Below are 22,565 nucleotides of genomic sequence, written 5' to 3' on the forward strand. Positions count from 1 at the left end.
TTCGTTTAGTCGTCTATCGCTTGCACAAATTCGCCAACAACCCTGCGCGCTCCTGCACTCATAACAGCACTCTGTCGTCAGCCACCAGCAGCGACGGCGGCCGCGGCCCCGGCTGCCTCCTCGTCCACTTTTACCTTGCTCTGTGAGTATCTACGTCTGTATGTCTCGGTTGCTTCCCGCCTGTTACCACCGCTCTGTTCGGTTTGCTGCTAAGCAGGCAGCGAATTCTTCTGGCAGCCAGTTGCCTGGCCCCCGCGATCTCAAGCGCCCTCTGTGGCCTGTCGACGAAACCTTTCGCGCGCTCCCTCTCCGTCTGTCTAGAACGATACCAGCGCTGCACACTGATGGCGGCTTGTTTTGTAAACATCGCCGGACCTTGCCTGTCGAAAATCCGCAGCTGGGGAGAGGAGGGTCTGTCCTCGTCGTCGTCATTGCTGCCGCGCTGTTATTCCTGCTGCTACTAGTACGACGGTTGTTTCTATCGCTGCTGCTGCTGCTGCTACTGCCGCCGCTGCCGCTGCCGCTTTCACCGCGGGAGCAACAGCAACGGGAGTTGGCCGCTGCGCTGTTGTTGAGACCAGCTACCAGCAGCAGCACCACCAACAATTGTGCAGGCAGGAAAGCGAGCAGGCGGGCGGCCAGGACAGCGAATCAATCGTAGGTTGCCCGTTCGTTCGCTGAATCGACGGTGTAGTCGTCAGTTCGTCGTAGTTGTAGTTGCTGTCGCTGCCGAGAAGTAGGGGCATCGTTTTACGCCGGCGGCAGCACCGCCAGTAGCTGCTGCCGTTGAGTCTATGAACAGTAGCAGAAGCAGTCGTTTGTGCGAGTAGCAGTGGTCACGGCATAGCACAGCGTTTGCTAGCCGATATCCCTTTGCGTGCTGCCCCTGCGTGTGCGTGTGTGTTCCCAATGTGTGCATTGTGCTGTTCCAGTAGCGAGTGAAGCACAATACACGCACCCTTGTTGCCTTCATCGTCGTCATCATCATCATCGTCACAGCAGATAGCGGCAACAGCACCCGTAAGCAGTAGCAGCCAGCAACGAACGAGTGCTGCCGAAAGACGGCTGTTGAACGCTTGCCGCTCGTGCGAATCTTTTTTTGTGTCATGTTTCGTCTTTTCGGTATTTTCGTTCAGGCGACGGGTAATCGACACCCCCATCGCTAGCCGCAGTCACCGTGGATGCTGCCGCCGCACTGACGAACGCGATCTGACGGTTGCGCTTGCCACGAGATATACCCCTATCCGAAAATTAACGTTCGACGTCGCTTCAATTGAATGAGCTGTACCGACAGAATAACAACTCCTGTACCACCAAGAAAATCTATTATAATTCGATAAAGTGAGAGACTACTTGGTAGACGCGTGTTTGCTGATTCCAAATGGTAATAGTTTAGCCGGCGGTGACTCGAAGGCTACTAGCGAGAATGTCCCGCTACTGACAACGGGCTTTTGTCTGCTTTTGGGAGCTGAATTCGGAGCACTGCTACAACTTCTAATGCTATGACCACTGACAATAACAGGGAATAAGCGATTAAAGAGGACCCCGAAAAAATGCACGAACGCGCCTCGTCCTATCACAGATCATGATGATGATGTCCTGTTGTTAATACGTTTCCTCGCTGCTGTCTAAACAGTTCTGTTCCACTGTTCGTATTTTTCGTGTGTTTGTGCGCTGTGAAAATAAAGAACGGTGGAAACGACGAAGGACACAACGGGTTTCTCCTGACGTGATAGCTATAGCAACGAGCCAGACGACATCGTTGCATCAGTTACAGCTGCTACTGTCGTCGCATTTTCGTTAGTTCGTTCGTTCGTTCATTCGATCTTTAAAACGTCGCCAAATCGCCGCCAATCACGAACTAACGCTGGCCCCTTGGGCAGGCAGTACAATGGGGGTCGAGCTGTTTGGGGCGGCGGAAGCATCCCTGCTCGAGCACTATCTCGACACCGTCGAGCACCTTCCCGACGATGTTCAACGGACAATTTCGCTACTCCGCGAGATTGATCAGAAGTATCAGAAGATTCTTGGTAAGTACGATACGTGTACACATGCATATATGCGGCCATACATACAGATAATGCTGTCGGACACATACACACACAGAAATGTACAATGTGCAAAGTGAACTGTGCTGGAAGTGAGTTGTTTCGTGTGCCCGAAAAAGTGTACAGCCTCATCCAGTCAGTGAAAAGCTCAGCGAGCCGTCTCATCTCCCATTTAAGTGTTATCCCCGTAACCCATATTGTTTACCGAAAGACCCCTCTGTTGTGTGCTTCTTTCTCTAGGCCAAATTCGTCGTCTTACATTGCAGTACACCACCATGTTTCGTTCTATTTCATTCCGCTTACGTTGATTGGGTCATAGCCTGCAACGATTTGAACAACGGCTGCAAGTGTGGCTGTGTACCTGGCCATGGGTTAGTTAGCGTCGATGGCGCCACTCGAGTTTTCCTGCTGCTGTCGTTCGGATCAGTCACCCGTAGCGAGCTGGCTGGGTCTTATGACGTGCTATATAAGATCGTGATAGACGCCTCTTAGTGAATGGATCATACACCAACATCGTCTGATCGACTTTTGATCGGATAAGTCCTGATCAGTGCACGTGTATCGCCGTTTCTTGCTATAGCTACAGCTCATCTACTCAAGTCAGTCAGTGTTTCCCTGCTTAATTATAAGGAACAGTGTTTTGATCTCGACATACATATGGTTTGTACGGTACCATAGCCTCGTAGCATGCTAGTTACCTTAGCTCCTTATTCGACCCTCTTTGTCTATCTGCATATGGATGATTTCTGCCCCATACTCTGCGACGGTCTAGCCATTAGCTAATGCCTCCCGCTCTCAGCGTTATACCGCCACCCCGAGAGACAGACTGGGCCGGGCGTGTACCCATCTCCTCTTGACGCTGCTGCAGGCGTCGATAACGATGTTAATAGCTTCGCTCCCACATGAACAGCAGTGGTTTTTACGGCTAGCGCCGGTTTCTGCTAAAGCCATCGAATCGTTTATATGGAGTGGGGGCCAGTGAGAACCTGTTCTTGAACAAACAACTAGGCACCCATTCGTATCGTGCGAAAAACGTCCCGTTTGAGCTGTTATTGCTGCTGGCATAGGTTAACCTGGAAAGCCGGTAGGTGCCTGGAAAGGCAACTGTGTCCACGTGGGCAGGCGTTCATTCGTTCGTGCTCCCAAGTGTCTACAGGTGAATGTTCCTCTCTACCTATGCATGAGTATTCTCTCGAGTCTTTCATGCAGCGACGTCGTCGATATGCAGTACGCTGTCCACAAAGTCTAAACGTATTGCTTACACCGAAAACAACAGCTGCTCCAGAACGTGTGAAGTCCGTGACCTCTGCTGTTACTCGTCTCGTTTGTTAAATGGGCACGGTCATCTACATTCAATATCATTTATACTGTGTACCTTTCCGGGTCAGACTCGAGGGCATACAACAACAATATGAAAACGTACTCGGTGTATTGGTAACCAATCCGTGTTACGCTCTGTTCTAGCGATATCCCCCTTCCCCCCCGCTTTATTTCTAGTGTGTGTAATCAACGTTGTTTCGGTGTGTGTATAAGAATCTGGTGACACAACAGCGGTGTTAATGTAACAGTAATGGCAGCAACACGGTAACAACTGGTCTGGGTAATAGAACACATCTGTCACGCGACTCCAAGTACAATACCATCGTTCGCATCTGTATATATTATATACACACATATTAGATTGACAGTTAGTCGTTCCTTCCTCGCCCCTCTGGTGCTGACAAAGTTGTATGGTGTAGGATTCTCTACTGGCATCGTTACGTTTCCGTCTCTGTATTCGCTATACGTAATTCGGTGTCGGTCCGTTGTCGTCCGTCAGCTCTGCCACTTCATATTTGTGACGGGTGTCTGTGTCTACATATAATCTAGTGCGGCATTTTTATGGTTTCAATATGTAATTCTGCCGCTATGCTTTCGCTGTTGCCGCTGCTTTATGCTGTGTGTGAGGCTATCTATCTGTCCGTCCGTCCGTCCGTTTGAACGCGCGATGTGTCATTCGCTCGTATAAATCGGAATGTATCTGTGCCGTTGAGAATCGAACAGAACTGGCTGGTCGGCTTGCTCTATTCAATCCGCCTGGCTAAGCGAGTCGTTGTAGCTTTCATCGCCTTACGGACTGTTCAATTGCTTGACGACGGCCAGCCACCAGCAACGGCAGCAGGAAGATACGGACGGAAATCTCGCGCCAATGCGTACGTGCTTTGCGCGCTGTTCGTCCTGATAAACTACGATTATGACGATCATGATCGAAAAGCCAACAGAAGTATTAGTGGCTTTAAGGCCCCCAGTGTGTAGCTCTCCGCCCGCACCGCTCCTCGACTCATCACCTCATCCAGCCCCAACCGGCAACGGCGACAGCGGTGTTAGCGACGCAAGTAGCAGTAATCGTCGCGGGGACTGGCCAACTGCAATAAGAATATCAAAAACAGCAAGACAAAGCTTGTCTGTAGACTGTCCGTCCGCCAGTCGGTTGGTCGGTCGGTCACTTGCTCGCTCCCTCGCTCGGTAGGCACGTCAGCGCGGCAAAACGAAGGAAAGCTGCCGCTGCAGTAAGAAGCCGCTGCCCATTAATGTTATGCTCGAGCTAATGCTGCTACCAGTCAGTACTTAGTGCTAGCGCAACCACTGGTATTTGTGGTGTACGTTCTGTTCGTTTAGTGGCATCCCGTACTGCTTGACTTTGCGTGGTAAAGCAGCGGCGGCAGGCGCTAACGAGTGCAGAATGGACGGTGAGCTATTCTTGCTGATGCCCAACTCAATGGATGGGCTGTCTTCCTATTGAGACAGGCCGCTGCTGGGCGGGCTCTCGATTTCGCTTGCCTGGGGCCACGGCCAATATGGGGCCATGATAGCTACTGCTGCTGCTGCTGCTGCTGCCACCACTATGGTGCGGCAATGATATGAGATTGCGGTGGGGTGGCGGCCGTGATAGTGATGGCAAGCACGGATGGCGGGCAGGAAGATAGGCGAGCGGCTGACCTAAATGTCAGCTGCTGCCATGGCCCAAAGAGCCCACGTCACGTCAGCTTCGGACAGAGTAAGAACAGCGGAGAGTCAAAATGCTGCGTCGTGATACCTGTGAGAGGCAACTAATATTAGCCGTTGTTTAGTAAACCCAGGATGTACTAAAACCAATTTGTTAGTTGAATGGTTGAACGTCTTTGACAGTGGTAACAGTTGTGGGGGACTACATGAGTCTATGTGCCTACAGGCTCTTTTTCTACAACCTGAGTATCTGCAGATGCGCCCACTCGCGCGTGTCTCAGCGAACAGCGTGACGATGCCGCACTGCTCGGAGTGGTTTAGTGTTCCGGCAGTAGTCGGCGGTGGACGGACAACAGTGTTACGGTTCGTTCTGTGCTCCTATAGATGATGACTGCAATGGTGATTAAACGTGGTGACGGTTGTATATAGAGATTATTATTGCTATTATGCCAAGAGCTAGCTGGCGGCACTCGTAACTCTTCCATCATCCGCTTTTTATCGTTGTGTCAAATAAATGTGTACCCAGCTTGGATTTAGGACAGTTTACAATAATAAAGCACACGAACGTGTACTAAAGCATGCCTCATCTGAGCTTATGATCGACTAGGCCAGCAGTGTGAATGCTGGTCGCTGTTGTTGATTGCAAATATTGTTTGTCCTAAATTCAAATTTAAGTCTGACAGAGTTATTTACTAACGACTGCTTCAGTGTGACTGTGACAGTCGTACAAGACGTTAGCCATCAAAGCCAGCACAAAGAATAGCCAGTTATCGTAATGATGGCTGCTAGAATCGTCGGCGTAGCTTTATCGTCAGGGTAGCTGCGTATACTGTTGCTACTCGAAGGAACATTTTTATCGCAGTCGATACAACTGGCGTCATTACGCCAGCAATATATAAACGAAATCGAAAGTGCGCGATGCACTAAGCTTAAGTGCTGAGTTTCCGTAGAAGACGAATTTAGAAGAAAAGGGTCAGTGGACCTCGTCACCATTTGTGTGGCCGAGGCCATTATCCGTTTACCGCTGGTGGTTTCAATGCAATGAAGGCTAGTTTGGTACCTTTTATTACTAGCACTAAGCCCATTATTGATACAGTTAAACTTAATAATTGTAAAATATGTCTGTGTAATAACAGAGATCGCTGTTGGCAGCAAGGTTCGACGTTGTAAGTAAGTTCGGGTTTTTGTTGTGGAAAAAAAGCTGTAGAGAATATGAACATTTGCTACATAGTTGCGTAGTACTCCATGTGGAATAAAATGTAGCTTTATAAGAATGGATGAAATTACACAAAATTGTTATAATGTTGACGTGGGTTACGTGGGCAACAAGACAGAGACGTAATAACATTAATAGTGTAAAATGATGATTGTGAACTTATTCAAAGCTGCGCGTGCTGATCATTGCATTTGCATGTGTCTTCTACTAAGTAGATATTATGCAACACAAAATTATGTTCAGTGCTCTTAAACCCGTTTGCCATATCAGACTGATTATTGTGCGTTGTTTTCTCATTTAGGTCAAATTGTCAGATATTCGGGCCTATAGTAACACGGAACATTAACCGAGATGTGTCTGCGTTTTCTTATTTCTGTCCTGTTCCTCTCTACCTATTCTTTGTCTATAATGCTATTTGTTTGCCACCCCTGCATATTTAGCTGAATTGGAGCAATTGATCCGGTTGCGAGACCCCAAGAAGCGTGACATTCACCGGGCGCTGGTTCGAACCCAGGAGCTCTCGGACGAGAAGTTGCAACTAATGCAACAACTGGTTGACACGATCGAGAACAAGAGTCGACAACTTGAATCGGACGCACGAACTCTCGGTAAATCTTTCTGTCTTTTCTTTTTTAATCCAATTCGAAGTACTAATTCTAGTCAACTATATTCGCTGAGTTGTAGCTAGCAGTCAACAAAGCATACCTAGGTATCACTGGAGAACGACTACAGTTAATATTATATGATTGGTTTGTTCGGTAATGCATCTTGCTCCCGAAAATCCTGCCGCCGACAGGCGATACTTAGTCATTGTGTATGCGTGTGTATGATGCAATCTGCTGCTACGTGTCTTGTTAACGAAAGCTTCGTTTCTATTGGTGTGTTGTTGCTGTCTTGCCCTTTGGGATTAGCGTGGTGGCAACGTGGTCACCTGTCAATCCGGCGGACTGGCATCGAGTCCCGCCCGCGCCAGAGATCCTTTGAGGGTAGGTTGGTCCGTACCCTGATAGCAATCTGATGATGCCACATGCAAATTCCACATTATTACCAAAAAAAAAAAAATCGGTATTTCGAAGTAGTGTGAGCTCAATAACGCACATGCAGATGGTATTTGATATATTCTATCGAAAAGAGCCATTTAAGTTTCATTGAAAAACGACTAAATTCTTACCATAAAGGGTTAGGGAGAATGTGTAATTATATTTGCTACTAGACCAAACAACGGCATTTGATTATTTTTCCTTCTCTTAACAATGTCCGCGTAATGTACGGTGTCTGCTCGATTAGCTTGAAGCTTGAAGGCTTCTGTGAGATGAATAGTATGTGAATCTCGGACAGTGTCAGATATTTCGAATTGCGACTTCTCTGTAAGTACTTGCTTGACCGGACCTAAAAGAGGAAGTGGTTCTTAATCTGTCTTCGGACAGCTGTTGGCTTATTAGCGTAAAATTTAGCGTTACGCGTTTAGGCGAGTAATAAGTCTTCCTTTATTACGTCTGGTCGATAACGATATGCGAGTACAGTGAACCTAGTCGAACATATTCCATTTAGCAGACACATTCTTGTTACTGTTGTTGCTGGTTAAATAAGGATGTATTGCTTATAACTGTCAGATGGGACTGTACATGAACCCAGCCTTCATACGTTCACCTATATGACACTCATCAAATGATTTATTTATACGCGAAATGTATTGAGTTGACGTATGGTTTCTTATCGTTTCTCTACATTTAAACTACTTGTTTTATAAATACCGCTGACAAAAGATACAGAGCTACCGAATGAGTGGGAATAAATACATCGGTCACATTCTACATCTATTGTTGTGCCTTATATGTTATTTACTAAATTCATCATTTTTTGACATGGCGATACTTGATGCGAGCTTCTAGCACATCTACTACATATGCATGGTGCACGATTATCACGGATATAAACCCCAGAGATGATAGAATATTCGAAGTGGGACGCGAGAATTTAAAACGACGACTCTCGCCTGGACGCAACCTTGACTTACCTATGCACTGGTGTCCTTGCTTGGACATTCAAAGTTAAACTTGCATAATAGCTAACTTAACCTAATGCCCCGTCATGCAAAACGGAGGAACACGATTGCATAATTCTTTTTCAACGGTACATTCAAATGAGATCCTAACGAAAATCGTGAACGAATACTGTCTGCTTCAAGTGCGTTGCATATCATTGCTTCGACAAGCTTTTTTTGGTAGTAAAAGTGAAGAAGCTGGCATAATTAATTAATTAATGAAAATGCTTGCGTCTGGCGGGATTCGAAGCCAGTTGGTTCACCGAGACTGGCTGGAATACACCACCCAAATCGTTTTTGTTCATCATCATTAGTTTTTAAGGCTAGATACATGTGGTCGTTTAATCTATCTTAGCGGTCTATATTACCCACAATAATGTCATTTTGAAGAAGTTAGTTAAAATATTGAATTTTATGGGTTATTTTTGCCTTTTTTCGGACTATTGTTACAGTACGCTCCAGCACAAGATTGAAGGCGCTATGTCCTGTGTAACGCACATCTTCGTGTAATACTAGCAGTAATAGTATTATATATGAACCACTATTATCACTGCTGTAGAATTCAGTATTTGGCCAAAGATGCCCTAACAACTTTAGGTGTAATGCGCGATATAGTTAAATAGCCCAAATGAGCAATCTTAGTTTCTGTTGCGTCTAAAAGTGTACTAGCATCACGCGTTCATGTGTATCGAAACGTTGACGTTGCTGGATCAAAGAGCGCATTCGTGTTCTAGTTAGCGGGATCAGCTCTCTGAGAATGAACGAAACAGGATAATGCCGAGTGGGTTAATGCGCCTACGTAACCTGCCTCTGACGGTTCCGGTCACACGTATCAACAACTGCCGAAAACGTCGAAATCTCGACGAAGTTTTTCCACTGTTTCATTTCAGTACAAAGCCAATTTGTCGTCAGTTGTTTTAGCTGTTGTTAATCACTGAGGGACGCATCCAGCACAAATAATGGAATTCTAACGGATTTGTCGACTCAGATCCCAAAATAGGCCATCCACAGTAAAACTTTTTTTGGAAAAGAACGTTTGGACAGACGGTTAGAGACGATATAACTATACCAACTGCACCGAAATCAACGTCAGTATGGAGGGTGAAATTGATTTCGCAGCGGTTTCCGTCAACACAAACAACGAAAGCTAATGTGCTGTCTATTCTTGTCGGCTCGTACCAACTTAAAAGCGTTACTGTCGTCTTCCTACGACAGTACAGACGGCCCCTCGTATGTATCGCCGTCGTTACTAAGGGCCGCGCGGTGGATCCGCGGCATCTGGGCGAACGCGGATAGACACGACTTCTACTCGAATCCATTGTACCACTGTTGCCTACGATTGCTATGATCTGTTCCTGCTGGAGCGCCGCATTGACGCTGACGATTTACATATGCACACTCACCATATTTACGTTTGGATGCGACCGATTTACAGACCGGTAAATTCATGACATCCCACCGATGAATGTCGGACAACAACAACAACAACAATCGGACAACTAACGCACGTTTATTAGGTCGCCAGCTAGCCGCTTCACGGAACAACGTCGTCGATGATAACGTCAGAGGGAACGTCGAATGCGGACACGCTAATATGACCGGTAAAATTAGTCCTACTACGAACAAGCCCTGCAGCGATACAGACAACAACAGCAGCCGTATCACAACTAGCAAAGAAATCTCTGCCACGCAGGTCAAACGATGACGATGGACGCCCCGATCACAGTTGTTGTGGTTGCTTCCTAGAGTTTTAGCGGCAACGTTTCATTCGGTGTTGTCGGTTGTGCTGCCGTGCCGCGTGAGTTGTTATTAACGTATTACTATGGTCGACTAGATATGGTTGAATACAGTGGAAAGGGCTGAGTGAGTCTGAGCTGTTGAGCGCAAAGGACTGGCAAAGGGTAAAGAGGTGTGCTGTTAGAGTCGTCGTCGTAGTAGTAGTGGCCTACTAGTGGTAATTTATGTTCGAGTTGAGCTCGAGAAACGTTTAACACCCGTTTTCGCCATCATGCGATCCCTGTTAGCCAAGTCGACGCGGATCCATAACGGCCGAAGACGGAGCTGTTGGCTACCTGCTTGTCGCTTGCATCTTGTTGTGATGATGTTGATGCCGGACAAGGCAAGCTAAGTCAGCCGTGTTTCGGCGATAGTCACTGTCACATAAGGGCCACAGCGACAGCACCGACATACAGTGGCGTACAATACAGTAGAGGTAACAACGCTGCCAGGCACGGCAGCACACTCGACTAACCAATCGTTCGACCACGAATTGGCTCCACTCTAAACCGATCCTCGGTATGCCCCCTACCATTGACGGCTGTCCTGCCGCTATTCATATTAAGTGCGCACAGAACCGATGCAAGATTTACAAATAATTTCGCGCCATAGCGGAATCGCGCTCTGTTGAAAATCAGTGCTTTCCACTGCAGGTTGCACACTGCGGTGCTCTTTGTACAAACTGATAGGTCGCATGTATGTTCTGTGTTTTCAAAGCCCGAAATCCGTGAAAAGCAAATGCTAGAATGGTCACAGAACAACAACAATAAGCTAACAAAGTGCGCTGTTGGTAACCCTAATTAAACGCTTGGCTTGCCAGCACCAAACTGTTGAAGAGGATCAACAGCTCCTAAATGTTTCACTTTGAATGTCCGCGAGAGATTCCACGTTTGTTTGTGTAGGTATATTTGTAGACTTGTTTTCTATTTTGATTTGATCGATCGTTGACAGTCTGCATTACGGGTAAAGGCTTAAAGTTGGTACTGAAACGTCGCGCTTGTTCGCCACTAAGTGCAAAAAATAAAGAAGCTGTCGTTAACAAGGAAAGCCAGGCCATACATTAGTTCCTATCATAACTCAGCCTCGAAAAGTGCAAGAAACAAGAGGATAACCTTACCGGTACGTTTTTCTCTATGTCCGGCTCTTTTTCTCACTCTTTTATTGTCTTAATCGCGCCAGCTATAAAACGTTGGTCACATAGCGATAACTAATAACACCACACCAACCATAGCCGATTGGCGGGAGCTGCAGCGTTGGAGCTTGGTGGTAGTAGGAACTGATTTACGCTTACGTACGTGCCCGCTAAAGCGGCGTCCAAAGCATGTCCTAGGCCGCGGTATAACAGCGGAGCGGTAAGCCCTTGTCGCTTCTTTGCCTGTAGCAACGTTTGTCAATGTCTATCTCTCACTGCATGAGCACCGCCGAGTTTGCTGAGTGTGGCAAGAGTGGGGAGTCATCGCGCGAATCGCTATCGTCTTTGTGCAGCGAGTTTTTGTCGCTCTTTCTTTGTCGTTTCCCGTACATTTAACAAGATTTTAGCGGAGTCATCGTTGACAGCATTGGCGTTGTCGTCGACATTAGCAGTTGTCGTCACTTTAACGGCTGTGTTGTCACCATGGCCACCATTGTTGTTACCAGTACTTTCGTGTCCTCAGTTTAGCTAGCTAGTTACCTGGCAAGCGAATCAGTGTATCTGACTGGACTGCGATGATTAACGGTTGGCTTATAACTTCCGGACAAGTAAAAGCGCAAACCTTGTCCAGCTTGCCAGTCGCGCCTACTTATACGATAACTCAGCGCGGTAACAAGTGGGTTAACTTGCCATTGCTTAACTAATTGACGGCAAATCGGCCAACCCGCTCGTTGTTCATTAACGACCAGCTACAATGCCTTTGACTCAGCGGAGTTAACGACAACAGCAGCATTGGTTAGGAAACGATACTGAACGACCGCAGAGTCAATCAGCAGCGACAGCGGTAAGGGGCAGTGAATGAGTTTGAGCGACTCAGGGCAAAGTGTTTTCTAAGAGCCGCCAGTGGTTTTCCTCGTGTCGGCTGTTATTATCGCAAACGCCGCAGCTGCCTCCGTCTGTAGTGATCGATCATGCCAACCTTGTGTAAAGCGAATAAATTAACCCAGACGAACGACTATTACTAGCAAGATAGCCTGTTCCTGCAGCAACAACAACGGTAGCCTGTATCCAAAAGGTCCCCATCGCTCTCCAACAGGAAACGAACTTCGGGTCGAAGCAGCAGCCAATTTTGTCTCTTGTTTTCTTGTCCTTCGCCAGCCTTCCCGGCCGTTCGAATGTCTGACTACTCTCGTGCGCTACACATACAACAACATTGCGGATCTTTCTTGCTAAACGAATATACAACAACAACAACAACAACAGCAGCAGCAAGAAATAGGAGCCGAACGCTTAGAAAGCCGAGAAAACCGTAAAAAGTCGCTGCAGCATCGGTCCTGCTAGCGACGCTGTTCGTCGACGAAAAGTAGCGGTCGCCGTTGGTTCGATTGCATTACCGCAAGTTTTTGTCGGTGTTAGATTCTAGCGGTCTTACTGGTAGTTTCTACGCCGGCACACGCCTAGACGGTACAGGACGGCTTATTAGCTTGTATTCATTTAGAGCATTTGTATCCGACGGGTCGTGTTGTGTGCGCACGGATTGTCATCGTGGGCTGGATCGAAAAATTGACCTACCGCTGGCCGTTATTTCTCGTTTTTCCCAATTGAATTTTGTTACGCGGTACTTTACGAAGTGTGGTGGTACAGGTATGAAATTGTACGATATAAGGGATCGTCGCAGCGGCTAAGTGTGGGTTACATGAATTTCGAGCTAATGCGTGACGCAGGGCGACTAGCTGTCGAAAGCGGCGAGTTACGGTAGGAGAGCTAAAAATGTATTATATAGTTTGTGATTGTTGACGCACCGACTGTTCATAGGGATAATCTAGGTGCTGGCGGATGACGATGGAGCGCCAAGAGACTTGCCGCCGTCTGCCATTTCGGACCACGGTCTCGTCGAATTCACGCGTTTAACGGCCAACTTTAAAGTGTCAAAGTTACTGTTACTGCCAGTAATATCTCAGAAGAGCTAGCAAAAAGCTTAAACATTTTCGTTGCCGCCGCTATAGTTGTCGTATGAGTCTGAATGAACAGCCACAGAGCGGCCGTGGCTTGCAGCGGTATGTCGTGATTTGTCGATGGTGCTGCTACGGTACGAGTACCACTTCTGCTAAACAAAGTGCGCACAAGTGCGAAGAGTTATACCGTTGATCTCTACAATGTGATTATTCTATACCAATAATGCTAGGATGCTGTTACTGTATCGGCTTAATTTTTTTTAATCGCTTGCTTGGTGAAATCACACGGAAAGCTAACCAGAATAGAACTGAAAATCTACTGCTATATGCTTGTCTTCTGTGGTTCTGCAAAAGAAAGATTTGTTCACGCCTGCCTATCGTGGCTAGTGCGACCTTCCTAGATCACGTGGTTGCCGCATTTCGACATGTTAAAATTTTCAAAAGCCGGAAAACCATTGCAGTAGCAACACGAAAGTAACGCACATCGATAGGAAACGAACCTCCAACCCTGTTCGCAATTTAACCCCGTCGCAGAGAGCTGAACTAAGCCTGCCGATGATCGGTGATCCTTCGGCAAGAAAATGAAATTAATGGTGTTCACCAGTTCGTATCCGCGTTAGTATCTTACTGTTTCTATTTTGAGGTAAAATATAATATCTAATCAGCCTAGTAGATAACGTCGCCAGAACGTTCACTAAAAGACCGTGACCGATTTATCAGAGCTAAGGAGTAGGAATGGTGCTTCGTTGTGGGGCACTTCTGAGGTGTAAAGCGAGTCGTAGGCTTATCGTTAATGCTAACCTCTATTATTTTTTGTGAAATCACCATCAGTTCATTATGGAATACCAGAAAACGACAGTGTTTATACCAGCTTTGTTTACCAGCTGAAGGAATAAAAGTGCATAGTAAAATCGCCTAATTATAAATCTCTTGTAAACGAAACCAGTGTGAGGATCGCTGTAAACTCTATAGTTCAATCCTCATTTGTATCATGCCACGCGAAGGTCTACTACGTTCGTCCGTAGATAGCCATGGCGCCGCCGGTTGTCTAGGGAGGTGGCGACAGCGTTCACTGCTAGTAATTTTCGTCGCCGTAGAAACCAGATGTCACGCGGGCTATCTCGCCGCCACGACCGCAGGGCCCGCTGGGCTTTTTCGAGGGAAACATCTCAGACGCCGCGTAGTCAATCCACCAAACGATGTGTTTTGCCGCCGTTCACTACTACCTGTAGTAAACGGAAAATCTGAGCAAATAACAAACGCCCCTTAAGTGTGTCACTTTTTATCCTTGATATCGACGATGGCCTATGTACTGAACCATTTTAGTAACGTTTGCAGGTTGAGCAAATAACTTGTGTGACTTGTTCTCAAGCAAGCGTGTCTTAAAATTTCCAAAGGGTGGGCCTGCAGAGTTTTTAGGAGAAAAAAAATGGTGATTAGTGTTGTTTTGTCGATGACCTATTGGTGACCTATGCCAGTAAAACAATTGGTTAGATCTGGCTTATAAGTAGTATACAATTTGCTGGACAAAACGCGATGACGTAACAGAATCCACAGGTTTTCGCCGTTATACGAAAACGTACTTACGTGTTAAACTGTCCAATGCGTATATTAGAAACTCGGTTCAGTGATCCATAACCATAATTTACGTGCAATAAATTTCAGAAAGACCATATCTTTTGCTCATGATGTTCCATAATAATGTGAGGCAAAGAATCATAAAGGATCTTTGGCATTTCGTTTGTTTTACAAAAGTGAGTTGAAAAAACAGCACGATTTACCCAAACAAAGCGACAATTATGCTATTATAAAGATATTTTCAGAATATTAGATAAGCACTTCTGTCCCGTTTAAGCAATGATGGTTTTTCAACTACTATTGTGAGCGGGTCCACAGTCCTCTAGAAGCGTTTACTATGAAAATGATAATAGTAAGGGTATTTCAAGAGTTGTATCGCATTGTTTACTGAAAAATATAACCCTAAAAAATATAGCGTCAATTTGAAGGTAACGAACAAAATCGAATACTCCTGTAGGGTCAGATATTCCGACAGGTTGCCGACGTCCGGCGTTTAATACCGTTGATGTGAGGTCTTAACACGGGAGCTAAAAAGAATTTTTCAACAAGGTCGCAGGTATCAACGATGGAGTGAATTGTTCGATGACTTTAAATCAGCTACGCTTCGCCTCCCGTCGAGGCGGCCTCTCGTAGAAGGATCTTTTCTCGACCCACGTATATCGTTTCCAAATTCGGATGCGCTAGACACGCTCGCGCGCATTTAGTAAGTTATATTCACGCAGGAAAGTGGCCACTTGTGGTTCGTGGTATCCCCAAGGCCCTACGGAGTGGCGCACCTTGAAGTTGTATTTGAGACGGGAACGAAGCGGTAATCATACAATATCGAAGAAATCCATTTGAACCTAATACCGTTGGTGCCGTCCTTCCATGCGGTTTGAAAGACAGGAAGGCAGGATATAAGTGCCTTGTTATCTTTGATGTTCACGTTCATTTGTACTTCGGTACTGGTTCGGATTATAATTTGCATAATAAATAGATGTTTGTCTCTTTTACCTTGCTAAATTTGTTTAGCGTATCCAGTTGACAATATATACTGTGACTTTGAACTTGGCGGGTATCGCTAATTTGCTTATAGATAGAGAACGATAGTTTAATTTCAAAGCATAGACGTAGTATTGAATGGTGTTTATTCAGGATCATTCATATGATGTATCGCCTTTATTCAAACAGTTCACCTACAGGCGGATCATGGATGCAGACGAAATAACCGGTAGATTTATTAGAAACTTCGAGTCCGGAGACGGCGCTCACCGAGATTTTTTTTTTACCAAAGCTGTTGTTTTCAGACGCAATATTTACGATCGGCGTATTCTTCCGCTGGGCCATCGGAACACCTCATTTTCTCACTAAATGCAGCAATTGTGCCTATTGTACTGGCGTGTAGTGCACAAAGGCGTCAGTGCTCGGTCCAAAAGTTCAGTAGACGCACCCATATCGGTAGCAGGTCACTAGTTACACGCCGGAACTGGATCAGTTCAACCTGAAAATGTCATTCCTATAAAATAGTGCTACTTGCCAACGTACATCTGAAACACGGAGATGCATGGTGAACGCTTAACTTAACGTTCAACAGCAACTGGGCTGAAACAGCTTCGTTCATGTGACTTAGCGTTGCTGGATGTTTTTCGGCGTAATTGTTTGAAAAGCAAAGTTTACTTGGTTTTTTAAAAATAGGAATTTAAAATAGTATGTTCGACATCAAGTTTGACAATTATGCTCCACTTATGTAAAATCTAAACAAGTCCCAGATGGCATAGTACGTAAAATCTAACGGCTTGTAGTATGGTCTTAATACTGTGCATTGGTATCTGTAATAAATTATAAACTCGCGTAACTCGTCACAGATAAACTGCAAATGCATGATTCTAGAGTTCGGATAAAACAACCTGTACGTCAGAAAAGATGCTTGATATCATGATATCAGTTTTTAAAGGATGATGTGTAGTACGGCATATTCGTATGAATAGAGTGACGACGATCGGGTGACTAGTACTATATACAGGGTCGAACAAAGCCTTTTCATAGGTGTGTGTATATATGCGTATAAATATTATATAGTGTCACACTAATATTCTATGTTCGAGTCAGTAGAAAGGCGTTAATATCGGATATTTAGATTAGCTTACTTATTACCCTCTATATATATATGGTGATTTAGTAAATAGACTAGTTTAGATATCTGGATAGTAACCCCCCTCTGTCAATTCAAACATTAAGAAATATCACTAGTTTGACACTAATGGTCATGCTTTTCGTAATTCACTGGTTACGCTTATTGGATCTATATTAGAATTAGATTGAACTTGAAAAGGTGGCTCATTATCATTTACGACCATTATAATACATAGATAAATGCTAATCAAATGTGCTGTTTTTTTGCTAACGTATTGGCAATTGTTCATTCATCAACTTCCACTACAATAACGCCAACGGCGATACCAGACAAGTTACGTCGGCATCACAATCCCGCGACAACGTTTTCGGACTGCCTGGCCAAGGAGCGTTTGTACGATTCGCAGCATCGGGGCGGCTCGGGCGGGCACCATTCACCTTTAACAGGCAGCGCCGGTAGCGGAGGCGCAGCCGTGGGAGGCCATTCGAGTGACGACAACAGCGCGTCGAACCAAAACTTCCTTTCAAATAACAACGCACTAAGTGCGCACTCGACCAGCGGCGGTGCTCATCATCATCACCATCACCATCACAATCACCACAGCAGCTTAAACAACAGTAGCGCGCATCATGGCGCCGGTAACGTCGGTACGGGGTCAAATAACGCTTACTCGAATAACACGAGTTCAGGCGGGAATGGTCCTGGGGGTACTGGCAGCGGACTCGGCGCGAACTCAGCCAACGCCAGTAACAACAGCATCAACAACAGTTCGGGGGTCGGTGGTAACGGGCCGGAAAGAGCTGACGGCAAATCCGGAAGCGATCATCATCAACATCACCACCATGGCAGGGGCGGATCCCAGCAACAGATCTCAAACAGTAATAATAGCAATAACAGCAACAACTCGACCAATGTCAATCATACCGGCAGCAGTGGAAACAAACACGTCAAGGAAGAGGTAAGCACAATGGAAGCAGTGTACAAAATTGCGTCGGTAACAGCTATCCAGTTTTCTCCAGATCTATGTCTTAAGACGCTACGAATGAATTCGAGTATTTTGGGGATATCGACATTTGGGTTTTACTAGAATATTCGGGCATACTACAGTGTGAGTCATCTCTGATTACGTGAGCTCGGTATACATTACGACCCCATAAGACTCTTAGTGAGCTCTAGCAAGCTATAATCTTTAAGCAAGCCGATGTAACGACAACGTAGCTGGCAGCTTATAAAAATGTTGTACTACTAGCCATGCAGACTGGGAGGAAGCAAAAAAGTAATCTAGATTGTTTGAAGTTTCATAGCATTTACTCGTACGAGGGAACACAATTCCTGATGCGCTCGTATGAATTTTTCCCCATAACTTCGTAAGTTCATCCACTCCACCCTCGTTAGAACATGACAGCGTTAGCAACCAGAACGGGAGCTTTGAAGCAAGAATGGTACAAGTAAGAATACAGTATTCTGGCAACAACTAACAAGTCGAATTTAATAATGAAAATACCCGTGTTCAAGCCGTGTGTGCGCAGCTTTCTTCCTCGCTGTTTATCGGTCTATGCCGAATCAGGAGGCGTTATTGTACACTACGACGATAGGTGGGGCTACTTTATGATCGAAAAAGCGATTATAGCGCCACCTGCGGCTCATACTTCTCAGGAGTCGCTCAGAAGGGCTGGACTCTCGCGTGCGAACCATTTCATATTCCCTTACTTTGCACACTGACGAGGGATGTCCAAGGTGTGATGCGTGCCCGGAAATACTTGTAAGCTAATCGCTGGTCTAAGCATTGCAGCTTCCATAAAAACAGTAACGTTTCGAGGCAAATCATGTGCAATAATCGATGGACAGCTTGCCACAGCTTTGAATCCGTATCCCACGATTTGCAGCCTATATTGTAGAATGTAAATACAATGGCCACACGGAGTCACGTGGCTTTATTGTGGAAACCAGTTTAGGTTTAGTTTTTTGCGGGAATTTGCTTTAGGAAGCATGACGTTGGCGGAAGTACAGTGCAGTTGCAGTGATTCCAGTTCGTTACAGGGCGTAACATTTCCATTGCCCCTGATAGCGATGCTCTGACAGTAAAAAGGGAAAATTCGGTTTTTTTTTTAAAAGATAGATAAGACCCGGTTTTTGCGTTAGGTCATAATATGTGATTCAAAAGAGTTGCTCGCTGCGTGTAAATCGGTTGTGATAGAAAGTCGTTAACTGACTCTTGTAGCAATATTGTGAAACCGATCAAAACTGAGTAGGATCAGTACCGACGCTTCGCGCAATCCATATATATCCCCACAGACAGCAGATGGTCTAAGCAAGACCTAAGAGTAACGCTAATGGAAGAGGAGAAATTCTGATCAGGTGTTGATCTTGTTGATTAAGGTGTTGACCTTATAACTAACGTCAACACCTTAAGCTGTTAAGGGTTCGCTGGTTGTGCGCCTTTGGTTGGCTTGAGAAGGCGTGATGATGCATAGAACCAATTTAGCCAATTTAAGGCAAGACTTCGTTCGAGAGAACAAGCAAAGCTGAATAGACGTTCGCTAAGACTCATATATTGTTATCCTAGTATTCTGAAGTGGTTCATACCGTGTATAGATAGAAATCGTCAGTGACAAGGCTCAATTGTTGGCTTTAAGGGAGAAAGCTAGAAGTAGTTTAAAATTTTAAATTAGCGCAAGTACATGTATAATGTTCGGACCATTTGCAGATGTTCAGACATGTAAAATCATCATGGCAAGAACAGGGAGTAGGAACGTGACTACTGGATCTGATAGTCAGTTTGTCGTTGCTCTCACGAAGAAGTTTTTTGATTTTGTGGTCACTTAATAGTTGCCGAATGTTTATGCCAGCGGTGATGCACGTCATGAACAATGCACGATAAGTGTTTCGATTAAACCGTTCTCCAGCCAGGGCGCACTTGCACCTCAGTTGATTTAGGAGTAGGCACGGGTATACACATTTAGCATAAGGAAGTCAAACGCGATCCTCCACCGTTTTTTACTAGTCAAAAGGCTAGTTACCATTGGTTAAAAAAGTTAATTAATCGTTGTTGTGATTTTTACTTGTAAAGTGATAGTCTTCACTATTTACGCGTTCAATAATATGGCACTTTTAGCTTCAAATTTTACTCCTGGAATACCGTCAACTTATGCACACATGACCGAATCCTGTTTTCTTTTTTTTTCCTCTCATCAACTAAACTTTTACGAACAGAACTCGCAGTCATCTACGGGCACTGGCGGAGGTAAGCGTGCTCGACGAGCTGCGGCGAAAGACTACAGCGAGTCAAGCGCCTATGGAGGCGGGTCCGAAAGTAGTAGCGTTAGCAAACGCGAAAAACGAGCTGGTGCTGGAACGAATCAGACAGCGACTAAGGGTAGCAAACGAGGCAGTGCGAGCACAGAAAATACCACGGGTAAGTGGTTTATTATGTAGACAAGTATAGAGAATATGATCTTAATTTGGAGAAATATATTGGAAAATCACCACATGCTTACAGCTGTTTTATTTTTTTTGGTAGTCTTCTAATATGAATTTTTTCTTCTATAATCGAATTATTATCCGAGGCGTTTTCGCAATAGACTACGTTTTGTCTGTTGGAAACTGTCTGTTAAAATCGGAGAGAATTTTTTTTGTTATGCTCGTAATAGATTTGACCTCCCTACTTTGTGTTCATCAACAGGTCAAGGTAAAAAGCGGAAGAGTGCACGGCAACAGGAAGCGGTTTCACCCGTGGACGCCATCGATCCAGATGAGCCGACATACTGTCTGTGTGAACAGGTGCGCCCGCAACGATTCATGGTTTTTTGCACAAGCAAAGTCTAGATCTATAGAAATATGCGTTCTTCCCTAAAGATACGTTGGAGAAACGTATCTAATATGTTTCTGGCCAGGGTACACGCGGTTTCAGTTCAAAATCAGATTCGGAAATCAGAAATCTATCTATATGACCGTTCACGCACATAACGTATACAGAGCCAATCATTTAAAACTTTTTTTATTTCTATAATTATTGTTTTGTGCTGAAGCTAAACACTACCGACTACGGGAACGGCTGTTCAATATGTTTGCCTTGGTTAGAGAAGTGAGCTTTCATTGTATGACACATCCGGGCGAAAGTGAGCTTGTTGTCCCTCCACCTGCACTTTTACACTTAAATCGATACCTAGTTTTTTTTTGCTTTTTTCTTTGCCCAGGTATCGTTCGGCGAAATGATTGGTTGCGATAACGAAGAGTGCGCAATCGAATGGTTCCATTTCCAATGTGTCGCGCTGACGACGAAGCCTAAGGGCAAATGGTATTGTCCCCGATGCCGAGGGGACCGATCGAATCAGATGAAGAAAGCAAGCTGAGCCGTCTTTATCGCGAACGTGAGCTCCACGACCTGCCGCCGGTAACGAAAGCAACAAACCCTTCGCTAAGGTTAATGCAACCTACTATAGCGCTACGTCAGGTTTCCAATCTGTGATGAAGAAAATCGACAGAAGCGGAAATTTCTGGCTTGTGGCTTTTGCGTGAAGTTGCTGTTGGGCGTTCGGAATTGCTCTCTTCGGTATTCGGAGACCCTAGCAATCTACAGCAACCATACTAGCGACAGGATATATATAAATATATATATATATATATATATATATACATATAAGCATATTGTATTATGTATAATTATATACATCAAAATGATAATTATAATAATAACAACGACAACAACAACAACAACAAGAAAATAAGAATCATAATAAAACAAACAAGTGTTAAACTGTTTGAATATTGTTGTTGAGTGTTAGATGTTTGACGATTAAGTGCCTTTGAGTGAGAAGCCCACTGAACTTTGACCTGTTTTTCCTTCAAAGTTGTTATACGTTGCTTAAAAACGTTACCGGCGCACAAATGTAAACTCAATGATTCATGGTAAATTTACGATGTTTATTTAGTTAAATAGTTATCATACACGGTACCAGTCTCGTAGGCTGCCACAGCCGTGGTCTTAAGACGGCAGTTGTAAGTTGTATACAAAACCTCGAATAACAGAGAAAACAAAGTACTTTCAGGGTACACCACTGCCATAATAACATAACCAAAGTTACTTTAATCCTTACTTTAAAATATTGTCATCGAACAGAATCGAGCGCAGGTCCATGGACATGGAGCAATATTAGCTCCACAGGATTTCTTGCTCATAAATACAAGATTGTGGCATGATGCAGGTTGATCTCTCAGATTCTACTTCGTAATAGTAACGCGCAGTTACGAGCTATTACACAAGCTAAAGCAGATAGGCTTGCTTGGATTGGTTTTTTTTTGAAAAAATGGGTTTGAATGTACAAGTGGGCTAAACACAGGTTAGAACAGTTATATTGTTCGCGGTTTCTTTCAAATCTGCAAGAACTGTTTCTTCTTGATGAATATGCGTGCATGTAGTAATTATCCAACTTAGCTTACTCCATTGGGTTACACTAACCTGTGTGAAAATTACGTCGCTTTATGCAAATGAGAAGCTGAAAATTGGATGGCTTCGAATTGTTGTTATTTTGTAAATTCTTCCTTTTTAAGTTTGACGAAATTTGTACGTGTAAATCACAGGCTGTTCTGTGACAGGGACCTACAGGTCGGTCCTGTTGTGTGTAGAGCCCTGAAGGCTTGTGTTTGGCTGTCCGAATAAATTTACACATTCGCAGGCTCAAAGAATTACATTTTGATAGGTGTTTTGAGCGGATGGAA

General features: G+C 45.0%; 1 protein-coding gene across 5 annotated transcripts; it reads left to right on the forward strand.

Moving 5' to 3' along the window:
• Nucleotides 1-603: 603 nt before the first annotated feature.
• On the forward strand, nt 604-21,608 carry LOC111272051 (uncharacterized). Of its 5 annotated transcripts, none has more exons than XM_022853220.2 (7): nt 604-2,030; nt 6,690-6,857; nt 7,161-7,235; nt 17,177-17,805; nt 20,061-20,262; nt 20,530-20,627; nt 21,044-21,608. In XM_022853220.2, exons 1-7 carry the CDS (start codon nt 1,892-1,894, stop codon nt 21,197-21,199), a joined length of 1,467 nt encoding a protein of 488 aa, XP_022708955.1. In that variant the 5' UTR covers nt 604-1,891; the 3' UTR covers nt 21,200-21,608. The 5 variants fall into 5 exon arrangements, with proteins under 5 accessions (XP_022708955.1, XP_022708957.1, XP_022708956.1 ...); XM_022853221.2 differs by lacking the exon at nt 604-2,030 and adding an exon at nt 4,875-5,085; XM_022853225.2 differs by lacking the exon at nt 604-2,030 and adding an exon at nt 5,095-5,432.
• The last annotated feature ends 957 nt before the right edge of the window (nt 21,609-22,565 follow it).

The sequence above is a fragment of the Varroa jacobsoni genome, unplaced genomic scaffold, assembly GCF_002532875.2.
Source record: "Varroa jacobsoni isolate VJ856 unplaced genomic scaffold, vjacob_1.0 contig01483, whole genome shotgun sequence".
In the NCBI taxonomy this organism is placed as follows: Eukaryota; Metazoa; Arthropoda; class Arachnida; order Mesostigmata; family Varroidae; genus Varroa; species Varroa jacobsoni.

Excerpts from the sequence above, each read along its gene's own strand:
- LOC111272051 (XM_022853220.2), top strand. The coding sequence starts at position 1,892 with ATGGGGGTCGAGCTGTTTGGGGCGGCGGAAGCATCCCTGCTCGAGCAC. Across the intron at positions 7,236-17,176 it reads GCGCCAGAGATCCTTTGAGG|ACAAGTTACGTCGGCATCAC; the intron begins GTAGGTTGGTCC and ends CGGCGATACCAG. Across the intron at positions 20,263-20,529 it reads GAGCACAGAAAATACCACGG|GTCAAGGTAAAAAGCGGAAG; the intron begins GTAAGTGGTTTA and ends GTTCATCAACAG.